Source organism: Sciurus carolinensis, chromosome 16 (genome assembly GCF_902686445.1).
Source record: "Sciurus carolinensis chromosome 16, mSciCar1.2, whole genome shotgun sequence".
In the NCBI taxonomy this organism is placed as follows: domain Eukaryota; kingdom Metazoa; phylum Chordata; class Mammalia; order Rodentia; family Sciuridae; genus Sciurus; species Sciurus carolinensis.
Genome location: NC_062228.1, coordinates 15,507,561 through 15,522,162, shown reverse-complemented (window position 1 = coordinate 15,522,162; position 14,602 = coordinate 15,507,561). Strand labels below are relative to the sequence as shown.

At 41.6% G+C, this 14,602-nt stretch overlaps 2 protein-coding genes across 3 annotated transcripts in view; one reads left to right on the top strand and one right to left on the bottom strand.

Annotated features, from left to right (window-relative positions):
• The window catches only part of Wwp2 (WW domain containing E3 ubiquitin protein ligase 2), a 133,248-nt gene that overhangs the window by 62,950 nt on the left and 55,696 nt on the right, over positions 1-14,602 (top strand). The gene's annotated exons all lie outside the window — the stretch shown is intronic.
• On the bottom strand, positions 10,467-13,193 carry LOC124966602 (HIV Tat-specific factor 1 homolog). Its single transcript, XM_047528032.1, has one exon. It carries the CDS (start codon positions 13,070-13,072, stop codon positions 10,853-10,855), a length of 2,220 nt encoding a protein of 739 aa, XP_047383988.1. The 5' UTR covers positions 13,073-13,193; the 3' UTR covers positions 10,467-10,852.

The window sequence follows — 14,602 nt, the reverse complement described above, 5'->3', positions numbered from 1 at the left end:
TCTATGAACAGCAGCGCTGCATGGCTTTGGGACAGTCTTTCCTCTGAAAGTATATTCATAGAAGGAGGAATAAAAACCAAAATTAAGAGATGCAGCAGAACATCATATTCCTGACCAGGGACAACAGGGCCAAGATAGTGATGACCACAGTTTAGAATGCAGGAGTGATATTTCTACTTTTACTAGATCAGTGTTTGGATACTAGGGCTAATAGTTCTAAAAATTTATGTTGGAAAGGTAGAGGGTTTAGAGAGAAACCAGGCAAACAAACAAACAAGAAAAGAGTCTGGGTCTTGGAGAAATGACTCTTTAGCCAGGGCTTAGGCAGCTTGGATATGTGGTGAGGAAAGACCAGAACAGAACTGAATACAGATGCTTTGGACAGATGTGGATGGCAAAGGAAGGGAGTTGCTTGAGCCAGTGTGTTTGTGGCTGTGGTTTGGTGTGATGAGGCTGGACTTTATTCTACAGATTTAATGGAACTAGGTGGCTCAGTTTCAAGTTCCATGGAGTTGGTGATTTGGGGTTAGGATTAGTGACTGCCTTTGTGATGGCATACTTGATGGCCTAAGAAGGGTGACTCCTTTTAAATGCTGAAACAACTATATTTAGGCTTTTCATTTTGTATTAGTTAAAAATAGGCACAGAAGTAAAACCCGGAATTTATATTGCTTTATGCTTCACATGTGCTGATTTCATAAAGTTATGCAACTCTGACTTACTGAAAATACAGTGGAGGTATTAGTTTCAATATTTTTTGATCCTCCCATCCTTATTTCCTGTTTGTTTATTAGTTCATGTCATTTTGCAGGAATTGCAGCCACAAAAACCCACTTGATCTATCTGTAGGTTTAACATTGTGGCCTAATCCTTTCTGGAAACAATATGTGCCTTGACTTCTACATTAATGCAGAATCCCAGAGTGTTCCCCTGCCCCTCTCTCACTTCAGCTTTCTTTATTATTTAAAAAATAAGTTCGATTCATGTAAAAAAATATATTCCATAAAAAATAGGTTGTAGTATTTAATAGGGCATTTGAGGGAGGCTTTACAGATAAGGTGACCTTATAGTAAAGATTTGAAGAAGGTGAGGGATTAAACCCTGAGGGTAGCTGGGGTAGGGGAAGACTGTTACAGAGGCTGTGAGATGGGTTTGTGCCTTTGGAGATGAAAAACAGTAAGGAGGCTGGTCCGTTTGCAGAGGAGGGGGAGACAAAGTGATCAGAGGAGGTGACAGTGGTAACAGGTAGGGCCAGATTGTTTCTATGAATTTCTGCTCTATGTATTTCAACGTTCTTTGCCTGGACTGACAGTAAAATTTGGGCTAGGCACAGTGGTACACACCTGTAATCCCATCAACTTGGGAGTCTGAGGCAAGAGGATGACTAGTTCAAGGCCACCCTCAGCAATTTAGCAAGACTCTGAGCAACTTAGACCCTATCTCAAAATAAATAATAAAAAGGGTTGGGATGTAGCTCAGTGGTAAATTGCTCCTGGGTTAAATCCCTAGTATCAAAACAAACAAACAAACAAAAACCAACAAAACAAGCAAAAACCAACAAAACAAACAAAAACACAGTACAAATTTGTAATATGTCTTATGGCAAATTGAACTTTTATCTTTTTTTTTTTTTGTGATCCTTTTTTTTTGTTACCAGGAATTGAACTCAGGGGCACCCAACCACTGAGCTACATCCCCAGCCAATTTGTATTTCATTTAGAGACAGGGTCTCACTGAGTTGCTTAGTGCCTCACCATTCCTGAGTCTGACTTTGAACTTATGATCCTTCTGCCTCAGATTCCCCAGCCCCTGGAATTACAGGCGTGTGCCTCTGTACTCATCTTTAGTTTTGATGGTGCTGGAAATTGAACCCAGTACCTCTTGCATGCTAGGTAAGTGCTCTATCACTGAGCTCTAATCCCAGCTGCTGTTTGTTTTTTTCTTTTTTCTTTTTCTGCTTTTTTCTTAAACTTTACTTGGTCTGAGCAGTAAAAAGGAACAACTTACAACATGAGTGATTATCACAAACATTATGTTAAGTGCAAGAAGCCAGACCGAGAAGTTATATTCTGTATGATTCCATTCATGTGACATTTTGGGAAAGACAAAATTATAGGGGTAGAAATCCAATCAGCAGGGGCTGGGGTTGTGGCTCAGTGGTAGAGTGCTTGTCTCGAATGCACGGGGCACTGGGTTTGATCCTCGGCACCCCATAAATATAAATAAATAAAATGAAGGAATTGTGTCCATCTACAACTAAAAAAAAAATTTAAAAAAAAAAAAAAAGGAAATCCAATAAGCAGCTACTGTAGGTTCAGGGGAGAGAGTGACTGCCAATAGGCCCGAGGAAATTTGGGGGGTCAATGGAAATGTTCCATGCCTTGATTGTGGTGGTGGCAGCTTGACTGTGTACATTGGTTTAAATTTGTCAAACAGTACCCTTTAAAAAGGGTAAATTTATGTATGTAAATTATGCTTTAATTTAAAAAACTTAAAAGAAAATCCTATTTGTTCAGAATTAGTGTAGCTGCCCCAACCACCTTTTATTTTGGGCTTTTTGGCATATTTTTTCCCCATCCACTTAGTTTCAGCCATTTGGTCCTAGTATTTTAGGTGGAATTTCTGTCAACAGCGCTTGACTGGATTTTTTTTTTTTTTTTTTAAACCAATGTCGTAACTTCTGTCTTTGTCCATCACAGTGAGTGCATACATATTTCTTAGTATCTTTGGAGTAGTTTTAAGCCTTTTGCCTTTGTATTTTTCTCTGTCCTGCCTTCTGTGTTTCCCTTCATAGTAAGCCTTCGATGAGCCTCTCTTTTAAAGAAGAGTCTTGATGGGTCAAAGGCATCTTTCACTCACTGATTATTTGATAGTGGAGTGTCAAATTCTGCACCCCTGGGTGTGAAAAGAGCAAGAATTTACTCACTGCCTTCTTGTCTGCAAATTTTCTGTTTTGTTTTTTTGCTGACTGTGGGTTGGGTCTGTTTTTTGTGTTTGCAAATGACCTTTGAAGGTGCAACACTTTAATGACAGAATGGCAGTAAAAAATTTTAATTTTTTTCTTGTGGTGTTGGGAGATTGAATCTGGGACCTTGAAAATGCTAGGCAAAGGACCTACCACCAAGCCACACCCCAACCCTAATGGCAACATTTTCACATGAAACCCCAGAGTAGGATATGGTACAAACACTTGTTATTTTGTGGAGGAGAAAGAAAGACTAGGACCAGGTGGATTTTATTTTTTGGGGGGTTCTGGGATGGAACGCAGGGCGTTGGGCGTGCAGGAAGCACATGCTCTACCACCGAACTGCATTCCCAACCAGAAAAAGTTTTATTTTAAATCAAATCATAAATTTTTTCTTTACATTTGGAAAGGAATAATGACTTGGAGATTCCCGAGGTGTTACTTCTTCCTCTTCTGCCCCGTTTGTTGGTTTTGGGGGGGAGGCGGTGGTGGAGTGGCACAGAGGCTCTTGGCCCAGGTGCATGGCGCGTTGTGTGTGTCTCATTCATCTTTGTGTCTCGCAGGACCTAGTGCGGTGCCTTGCTGCACGTAGCAGCGGTTCAGAAAATATTTGTTGAATTGAAAGAGGCTTGTATTCCTGCTCCTTATTTGCCAGGACTTTGGGGTGGGTCTTGCTACTGGTTTACATTCCTTGGTGCCCTGGCTCCTGAGGTGTGATGGTTTTAGGGACACAGGGGGCAGGGGGGCTTTTTATCAGAGCTGCCTTGTGCTTCCCAGGCTCTACCTCCCCACCAAGAGTGTGGTGGGTCTCCACTGCCTGCTCAATCCTTGTTTCATCAGGGTTTTTATTCCCCATCATTGATATTTCCCTTTTGAAGACTTTTCATGGACTCTTCTTTTCAGATCCTTGTAACTTTAGGTTGATGTTGGAATTAGATGAGTTGACACAAAAGTAAATCTTTGGGAAAAGAATGTGTAAAGGGCATGTATTTTAACTCTACCAGAAAAGAATGTTACTTACCCTCTAAGAATAATAATATCTCATATATAGTTGTTCAAATTCTCATGTGACTGTTGAATCTTGGAAGTGTGTGACTCATAAAGGACAGGAGAATCACGACAATGCTGCCCCTTTGTGATGGGCACTAGATTCCACAGAGCAGTGCATAGCTGAAGGGGACCCTCTCAGCTGGGGTGAGATAGGGTGATTAGCAAGAACTGGGCTGAGGTCATAATCAGTCACATATTTGAGAGTTGCTATTTTCCTTTGCGTTCCTTCTCTTAGCCCCCTCCATCTTCCAGCCAGAATGGGGTGTCAAATCTCCCCCAGCTTCAAAACTCTCTGATTTTCTCTTCTGCCACCTGCTGGAGAAAGTGCTCTGCTTTGAGATGATGTAATTAGATGGGGCCCACCTGGGTGGTCACCATTCTTAAGGTCAGCTTCGGCATATGACTTGAGATAATCAGGGGTGTGGCGCCTCCTCACATTCATACATTTAGGCATCAGGAGGGTATGTTTGAGAGGGGAGATCATTTCAAAATTCTGCCTGGCATAGATGGCCCCTCACTCATTTCCCATGTTTAATTGCTTACCTGGTCTTTATCTGTTGGAGTGTGCTTGAAAATCATAGCTGGAATAAAACAAAAACATGCCAAATAAAATTTGGATTAGGAGATGATGTGGGCACAATATGAGTCTAATGAAATGTGTTTTATTTCTAGGTTCTGATCCTAAAGTATGATTTCACATGCCATAGGATTAGCCTTTCTGGAAGACACTGTATCCAACACTTGGTGGACTGTGAAATTCCATCCTTTGGCATAGTTTCCATTCTTTCTTTTCTTTTTTTCCCCTTTCACTTATTATTTATTTATTGTTGATTGGTACTTTCTACACATACATAAAGGTGGAAATCACCGTGGTGTATTTATATATGCACACAGCATGATTCTGCATTGCCTCCCCTTTCCCATCCCTTCCCCTCCTCCTCCTCCCTCGACTCCACTACTCCATGGTCTCACTGTGCAGCCCAGGCTTGAACTCCTAGACTTAAGTGATCCTGCTGCCTTAGCCGCCCAAGTAGATGGGACATCAGGCAAGCCACCATGTTGACAGAGTCCATTCTTTAAAGAAGTGGAGGAGATGACATACAAAGTATTAGAGATCACAGGCTGGAGAATGCTTCTGAACTTGACTGCTTATTTCTTGGTTGCTCACTGTGGGGTCAGGTGCATGCCAAGTGCTATGTATACAAAGGCACACAGAACAGATATGGGTCCACACTCATGAACTTTATTGGAAACAGACATTAAACAAATAAAATGCAAACCAATATAAATGTTTTTTTTGTTTTTTGTTTTTTGTTTTTGTTGGTGGCGAGAATTGAACCCAGTGCCTTGCACATGCTAGGCAAGCACTCTCCCACTGAACCACGCCCCAGCCATATATGGAGGTGCCATAGAGGGAAGAGTTGAGATGCCGTGCAAGAGAATGAAAAGGAATTTCCTGTGGTTTAGGAGATGAGGGACATTCAGACCAAGCTTTGAATCAGGAGCCAAGTGGATAAATAGTCTAGGGATGAGTATGCCAGGCACGCAGTCAGCAAAGGACCTACCTGCATTATCCTTGGAAGGAGCTTAGAGGGCTGTCTTGAGGAATGTCCACTGATCATATTCTTTGTAGAGCTTACCTCACCCCTGCTGAAGTCTTGCCTTTGATTGTCATGTTGGAACTTTTAGAAATAGTGCTCTAAGATACCGTAGTCCCTAGTACAGTTGTCCCTCACTGTCTGTGGGGGGCTGGTTTCTAGGCCCTCCTTGGATTCCAAAATCTGAGGATGCTTAAGTCCCTTATATAAAATGGCATAGTATTTGGTGTATTACCTATACACATCCTCCTACATACTTTGAGTCATCTCTAGATTACTTATCCCACTTAATAATTGTCATTCTGTATCATTCACTGAACAATGCCAAGATAAAAAAGTCAGTACGTGTTCAGTACAGACACATTCTTTTTCCTGAAAATTTTGGCCTGCAGCTGGTTGAATCTTCTAGGTGGAAGTCAGCAGATACAGAGGGCCTTTTCAGGATCCTAGCCTTTTGGCCTGGAGCTACCACGTGGGGAGGCTGGTAGGGCCAGGTTCAAACAAAGTGCAGTGCCAGTTAGGAAGAAGGGGAAGATGCTTTTCAGTTCCACCTGTACAAGCTGGTGTTCCACATTCCTTTCCAGGCCAGTCCCAAGCAGACTCCTCCTATGCTAGTGCAGGTTGGTGGCCCCATACTCATCTCTTTACGTGTTCCATGCCCTTGTAGTTCAGGTTCAGATAGTCTCATGTCATAGGACATATCACATGCTGCCATCTCTGTTCCAGGAATCTCAAGTCATAACTCCCGTGCAGAGTAGGTGAACACTTGCCCTCTGAACCTTGACTGTTTTTCAGAGTTGGGACGGTGTTTGAATGTTCTTTTCAAGTAATCCCAACATCCAGCCTGGAATTAGATAAGATGAGTCACAATTTATTATATATTTTCTCAAGATGATCTCTTAATCCAATAAAGCCACCACCCTTGAAAGAATTGCTCTGTACTCCAGGTTGAGCAAAAGTAAATCATTTGTCTTTGTGTAATTTGGAATGGACTTGGCAGCAGTTTTATTTTTACCTTCCTGTCATCTGTGAGACTGGCAGCCTAGAGGTAGGGTGTGGAATGGAGCCATAAATTACTCTGGAAATGACTAGAATGGTCCCATTTTAACTGTAATTGTGCCTTTCCCAGTTCACCTCTCCTTTTTACCCCCTCCCCCACTTTCTAACTCACTACAGAGTGGGGGGAGAATTGAAAGGGCTGGAGGTGGAGTAGACTTACTTGTTGATATCTGAGTGGTGGAGACCAGTTCTTTTCCCATCACCATTTCCCATTTTTCTCCCCCATGCTTCTATTTTAATGCTTGTTTCTTGCTGGTTCTGTCTTGCTGGAAACTGGCCCAGCTCCACTTAGTTTTTTTCTTTTTTCTTTTTTTTCTATGCTGCTATTAAAAGACAACGACCAGTTAAGAGTGCTTGCAGCAGAGGGGCAGACAGGAGCCCTCTTGGTTCTGGTAATCCCTGGCAAATAGCAAGTCTGGTGCCCTGGTTTGGACAGAAATTTAAGTTAAGTTTCAATTCATTAGGCAACTTTCGCTTTTGTGCTTGTTTTATTAAAATGGAGGAAAACCAGTCTTCAGTTATTAAACCCCAACATGTCTCTTTGCAGAGCTTGAACTCCAACAGGCCTGAATCTGAAGTCAAAAGAGCCTCTTCCCATGTTCTGGGCCTCTTTTGCCATGATAGACCGCTATGCTTGGCACCTCATGTTCAGCCAGCTGTGAATTCTTGACCTTTGGGAGGATGTGTCCCTAGACTTTAAACAATCTCCATATTCACTTATAGAAATGACTGTGGGGGTCTTGGTTTTTATTTAAATCACGATCCCCAATCCCATCTTGTTTTCTGTTTGTTTGTTGTGGTGGGGGAGGGGCATATTCTCTCACCATAAATTACCTGCTTTCTGAAACTTTTGATCACTTTAATTTTTTTTCTTGGATGTTTTCAGAGTGGATAAGACACACAAATGATTTTTTTAATTTATGAAGTTAAGTTTATTTGGGTATAACTTACAAACAGTAAAATTCATCCTTTGTAGAATATAGCTGTGTATGTTTTGACGAAAGCCTAAGTTAGGTTACCTCTATCACAATCAAGATATAAAAATGCCATCAGCCCCCAACAATTTCCTGTGCCCCTTTGTAACCAGCCCCTACTTTGACCCCTAACCACTGGCAAACCCTTATCTGTTTTCTTTCCCCAAAGTTTTGCCTCTTCCTGAATGTCATAAAGATGGAATGAACCACCCCTAGCCTTTTGAGTCTCTTACTTAGCATAATGCATTTGTGAGTCATCTGTTTGTGGGTATCACCGTATTCCTTTTATTTGCTGTGTAGTATTCTACTGTATGTCTGCCCCGTGGTTTGTCTACTTATTCACCAACTAAAAAACTTTGGGTTGTTTATGGTTTTTGGAGGCTATGAATAAAGTCACTATGAATATTTTACAGATTTTTGTATAAACATGTATTTTCATTTCTCATGGGTAAATACCTCTGAGGATTGTTGTTTATATGCTAAGTGTCTGTTTAACTTTGTAAGAGGCTGCCAAACTTTTCCAAAGTTACTAAACCATGTTGCATTCCCTCCAAACAATGTAAGAGCAAATTCTAATTATTGTCAGGTTTTTTTTTTAAACCTGCCCATTCTAATAGAAATGTAAAGGTATCTCATTATAGTTTTAATTTGCATTTTCCTAAAAATTGATGATGTTGAACATCTTTCCTGTGCTTATTTTCCATCTGCAGATCTTTGGTATGAAGTGTCCAGAGCCAATTATTTTAAAAATTTTGGGTTGTTTTCTTACTAATTTTGAGTGTTCTGTTTTATACCTTTTTTTTTTTTTTTGGTGGTGGTGCTGGGGATTGAACCCAGGGCCTTGTGTGTGCTAGTCAAGTACTCTACCAACTGAGCTATATCTCTAGCCCCTGAATGTTCTATTCATATAGTCTAGATTTAAGTTTTTTTTTATCAGATGTATATTTGCAGTCTAAGGAACGTCTTTTCATTTTCTTGACTGTTTGGAAAAGTGAGAGTTTTAAATTTTGATGAAGCCACAAAATACTGCTTTTGGGTTATGTTTAATTAGATATTTTTTCACCTTTCTTTCACATTACCCTCTCTAACCAGCCTCTTGCCTACCTTTCTATTTTAGACCCTATGAGTTTGGTTACTCTGCAAACCAGAAGATTTGTCCTCCTGCAGCTGGCTTATTCCACTAGCATGATATCCTCAAGATTCCTCCATATTGTAGCATATGTCAGAATTTCTCTCCTTTGTTGATGATAGGTCGCTTACACCTCTTGGCTACTGTGAAAGGGCAGGGGTGACAGATATCTCAGAGACCTTGCTTCCAGTTATTTCGGGTATATAACCAGAAATGAATTACTAGATCATGTGGTAATTCTATTTTTATTTTATTTTTTGGGTTCTAAGGATTGAACCCAGGTCCTGTGCATGCAAAGCAAGTGCTCCACTTGAGCTATACCCCCCACCCCTTTTTAAAATTTAAGAATTTTTTATTTTATTTTATTATTTAAATTTTTAAAAATTGTATATGGACATAGTACCTTTATTTTACCTATTCATTTTTATGTGGTGCTGAGAATAGAACCCAGTGCCTCACACAGGCTAGTCAAGCGCACTACCATTGAGCCACAACCCCAGTCCCAAATTTAAGAAATTTTGAAACAGGTTCTCACTAAGTTTCCTAGTGTGGCTTCAGATTTACCATCCACCTGCCTCAGTCTCCTGAGTAGCTAGGGTGATAGTTGTGCACTGGCTCTAATTTTAATTTTTTGAGGAACAACAATATGTTGTTTGCCATTAGTGGTCACACCATTTTACATTCCTCCCAACAGAGGACAGGGGTTCCAGTTACTCCACGTCCTCACCAACACTGTCCTTTTGATAGTAGCTGTCCTAATGTCTGAGGTGATACACTGAGACTTTGGTTTACGTTTCCCTAATGATGATCAGAGTTTAATGTCTTGACATGTATGTTGGCCATTTGTTTACCATCTTTGGGAAATATCTATTTAAGTTCTTTGTCCATTTTTAAATCAGATTTGTCGTTGTTGTTGTTTGGAGATACAGGAATAAACTGCCTTTTAGAATCAGTTTTATTTAAGGACTTATTGATCTCAAATTCTGAATCACCCCCAAGGTTTGGGTTCTACTTTTTAATTTTTTTTTTTTTTTTTTTTAATTTTAATGCTTCTAATTTATGAGAATAATTTCTTACTGCTACATCATTAGTAAAGTCATCAGTACTGAATTTGGAAAGCACAATTAAGACCCACAACTGTATTGGAACTACACAACTTCACACAATACTATGCACCAGGATTCTAAAATAAAAACAAAAAAACAATAACTGAAGTATGCATGACAAAGTTCTTAATCTTCAAGGGACTCATGAACCTCCCCAAACTGTACAGAAGTTGTATAGTATGCATGCGTACATTTTTCTGGGGAGCAGCCTCATTAATCTACTTCTAAAGGGGTGCAAGGAGGCTAAGAAACAGTACATGGAAGAATTCTAATCTTCCCTATATTTTCAATGGTTGAAGTTGTGGACCACAGGAGTTCACTTTTGCACATCTGAGGGTCAATTTTGATGGAAATGGGTAGAAAAGAAAACAACAGATAACTTGCAAGGATTGGTCAGGGGTAAACTCCAAAGTGGCGTTTGTTTTCTGAGTTTAGAAACATGTTCTGATTTAGGAGAAATGGGGCCACAAGTGGTAACGTGAGCTGGAAACAAGGAGACTCCTAAGGGATTTTGTATGAATAAAGCAATAGCATGAATTTAAGATGCAATTTAACTCAAGTACAATTTTTAGTTTCTGTATATTATCAACTTATTTTTATTTTTGAATATCACAAACATCAATCAGAATACTTTTAAAAATATTATTTTGCATGCATTTAACAAATCTGACAAAAAGGACAAGTATCCAGTATACTTGCGTTATTAACTATGAAGTTTTAACTCAACAGCCAATTAACATATATTTAAAATAATTAGGTACAGGTAACAATGGAAAAACTTCAATGAATTAAATGGATGGCATCCTATCACTACGCATATGTTCATGTAACACTACTAGTAATGACCCTGAAGCACAGGCAAATGGAGATGGAGGACTCTCCCTAAAAAGCAAGTTTAAGGGATTAAATATCGTCATCATCATCATCACTACTAAGGACAAAGCTGCTGCCTGTGGACAGCCCATCTTCCTTCATGTTCCCCAAGTCCCCCTCTCATCAGAATCGTCAAACACCTTCTCGTTGGAACCCTCCTCCTCATCAAACTTCTCGTTGGAATTGCCATCTTCAAATACCTTCTCATCTCCATCTTCATCTTCCTTTAGATCTGCATCTTCTTCGTCTTCCTTTTCATCTGAGTCTTCAAAAGGCTTTTCATCAGCATCATCATCATCTTCTTTTTCAATAGCATCTTCCCGCTCTTTTTCATTGGCAAACTCTTCATCCTCTTTCTCATCAGACTCATCATCAAAAACCTTTTCATACATATCTTCCTCTTCTTCCTTTTCATCAGAATCTTCATCAAACTCTCTCTCAGAACCTTCCTCATCATCTAACACTCTCTCAGAGCCTTCATCAAATTCGGATTTGTCGGTGTCATTTTCTTCTAACTCTTTGTCAAGAAGGTTTTCAGGAAACTCCTTGTCAGAGCCATCTTCATCAAAATCATTTTCAAGGCCATTTTCTTCAAATTCTTTTTCAGAGCCTTCTTCCGATTGTTTTTCAGAACCATCTTCATCAGATTCTCTCTCTGAGTCATCCTCTCCAGATTCTTTTTTGGGGCTACCCTCCTCTTCAGACTCCTTTCCAGGGTCGTCATCTTCAGACTCTTTTGCAAGGCCGTTCTCTTCATAATCATGTTTGAGTTTCTTCTTTTTAGATTCTCGCTCAGGGCCATTCTCTTTCAACTCCTTCTTAGGACTATCCCCTTCGGCATCTTTTTCAGGGCAGTCTTCTTCATATTCTCTCTTGGGGCAGCCTCCCTCACACTCTCTCTCAAGGCAACTCTCTTCAGATTCTTTTTCAGTGAAGTCTTCTTTGATCTCTTCTTCAGGCCCACCTTCTTTAGCATCTTTTCCAGAAGCACCTTCTTCAACTTCTTCCCCAGCTTCTGTTTTTTCAAACTTCTTCTCATCAATAGGTTCTTCAAATGCCACTCCAGTTGCAGCTTCTTGGGCATTCATTTTAGATGTGCTTGGGTGCTCTGAAAAATGCCTTATTCTAGAAGGCCCTGCCCTTTCTGGAGCACAGACAGAATTTGAACGCTGAAGGCCTCTGTTGGCCTCAGGAGCATTGAGGAATGCCTCCCATCCTCTCAGCCTTTCCTCCCTTTCTCTTGAGGTCTCCTCCACCTGATAATCTGTAGTCCCATCCCATGCTTGGGCGGTGATCTGACGACCACCAAACCACCTTCCATCAAGGGTCTGAATACAATGATCAGCTTCCTCTGGATCCCTAAAGGACACAGAGGCCACACCATCTGGGTGTCTATCAAAGAGAAGGAGCTTCCTAATTTGTCCAAACTTTGAACACTCTACTCGAAGATCTTCTCTGATCTCATTCAGCACCAATGGATCATCCTCAAAATCCATAGGGTGAAACATATTTTTGATGATGACAACTCGCTCATGGCGCATCCGGGATGGCCCAGCCCTCCTCTCAGGTCTCCAATCCAACTGCTTCTGTTGCAGAGACAGCTTCTTCTTATAGTCCTTGCACTTCTTCTTCTTCTTTGAGGCATCATATTCCCCCTTCAGCTGAAATTTTGCTACCTCGACATGTAATTTGTAGCCTCTAATTTCGTCTTCATCCAAAAGTTTTAATGCAAGTTCCACAGATTCCCTCTTCAAGTAACAGCAAAGTCCATCTCCTTTAAGATTTCCTTGATTATCTTTGTAAAGTTTGACCTTAAATTCTTCCGTCTGAGGATCCCTCATAATAATACCAAACTTGGACACAAGCTGTATAAATTCATCCACTGTAATGTCAGGAGGCAAACCAGACACATATACGTTTGTATTTCTGTCTTCTTCAACATGAAACCATCCTGATTCAGCCTTTCTTTTTTCTCCCTTCTTTTTAGGATCAGCAGGTTCAGGGGTTTTTCTTTGTGGTGGTTCCTCTACAGTCCTAGTATTGGCATCTTGAACATTTGCAGTAGAACTAGATGCACCATCATTAGAGAAGCCATAATTAGCCTGATAGGTAGCAATGAAATCTTCGGTGATCTTGGGGAACCAAGCCTTCTTGTCCAGGTCCCACTCATAGGGGGTGTCAGCCGGCTGCTGCCCAAAAGAATCAGGTTCTCCGCTGGGATCATTCTGGGTGTCATCGTCCTTGGTGTCTCCGTACAATTCTTGCATTCGCAACTGCTCATCAAACTCATCGTTCGCATCCAAGTTGTTGCCGCTCATGTTTCCTACCTAGCCCACGGGCAGGGTTTAGACTAGAGAAGAGGCCGAGATGACGCTAGAGGGGAGCAGAAAAAGGGAGGTCCGCTGTGCTCGGCTCGCGCCCCGCCGCCCCCCGGCCCGCCTCCCCACGGCGCCCCAGCAGTCCCCCCTACTTTTTAATTTTGAAAAAAAAAAAATTGTTTTCTGGCTTGGGAACCATTACTTATTCAGACTTTTTACTTTGTTTTCCCTTACTTTACTAAGGCTAAGCTTGGCTTCCTTTTCTTTTTTCCTCAAATTATGGTAAAAAGCACATAATGAAGTTTACCATCTTAACCATTTTAAAATGTGCAATTCAGTAGTATTAAGTCTCTTATTATTGTGAAATAAGTCTTCCTTTTTTTAGACCAATAAAAATAAAGCTTTTGCTTTATTTAATTACTTTCTATAAATTATTGCATATGGTTGACCATGTGGCATTGAGGTGGCCACGCCAAATAGTCAGCTGGGCTCGCTCACTAGCCAGGAGGTTCCCGCATACCAGCATTTTATGGTATGATGGAAATCGTGAGCAAAATCACAAATTATTGCATTTCCACTAAGGCGCTTAAGCTCCTTGGGGTCAGGGACTTTTTCTGCTTTGTTGCTAGCTCTAGAACTGGGCCTGGCGCTCAGAAAATAATCATTGAATACAAATCCAGTGGCCTTCGTGAAGGGCAAGGCAACCATGTCCCAAGGCATGCAAGACTTAAGTTGTCGGGGCGTAGGTGAGGACTGAGGCTGGTGCTGTGACGTCAAAGCTTAAACGTCAAAAGGGACAACCTAGAGCCCACTCCTGGGACTTTATCTGCATCAGCACAGCTTTGAGGAGTGTGGAGAAAGAATCCCCAGAGCCCTGGTCCTGATGGGTGCTCCTTGGTGGCTTCGGTTCCTGAGGGAGGAACTTAGGTAAGGACATAGCAGCATTCTGGGAAGGACATGCTGTAGAGAGAGCTGACTTTCTGTATCTAGGTGACTTGAAACCATTTGTTGAGTTTGGCCTGGCTGGCACAGCCAGTTGGCCCTCTGCTGACTGCCGGGGGCTGCGGAACTCCTCCCTGCCCCCAAAATGTCGAGGGGGATCAGGCCAAGGTTGAAGTCATTGGCAGAGCTGAAGCCAGACTGTCTGTGGTGGAGGCCAGCTCATCTCCACCCCATCGCCCCAAGTTTGTCCTAGTGCTATTTTGGCCTCTGGTGTGTGGTTTCAGCATGTGGGCCAGTGTTTAATCACGACACAATCGCATCTTTCAAGGGTTGAGTGAGTCCCAAGAGAGGGAACTGCCGAAGAGATTGGCCTCAACTGTCGAGGCTTCCCTTCCTTCCCAGTGTCCTGTTTGAAAGGTAGTATGAGAGCAAGAAACTGGAAACTCCAGATTTAGGGCAAGGAGAGAGTCAGGAAAGACTGTGTGTGTGGCGTGTGTGGCCTGTGTGGCTGTGGGGGCGGGCAGGGAGGCAGCAATTCACGCAAAGTGGTCCCAGCTGCCCCTGCTCCACGGGCTCGGCCCGGCCCTG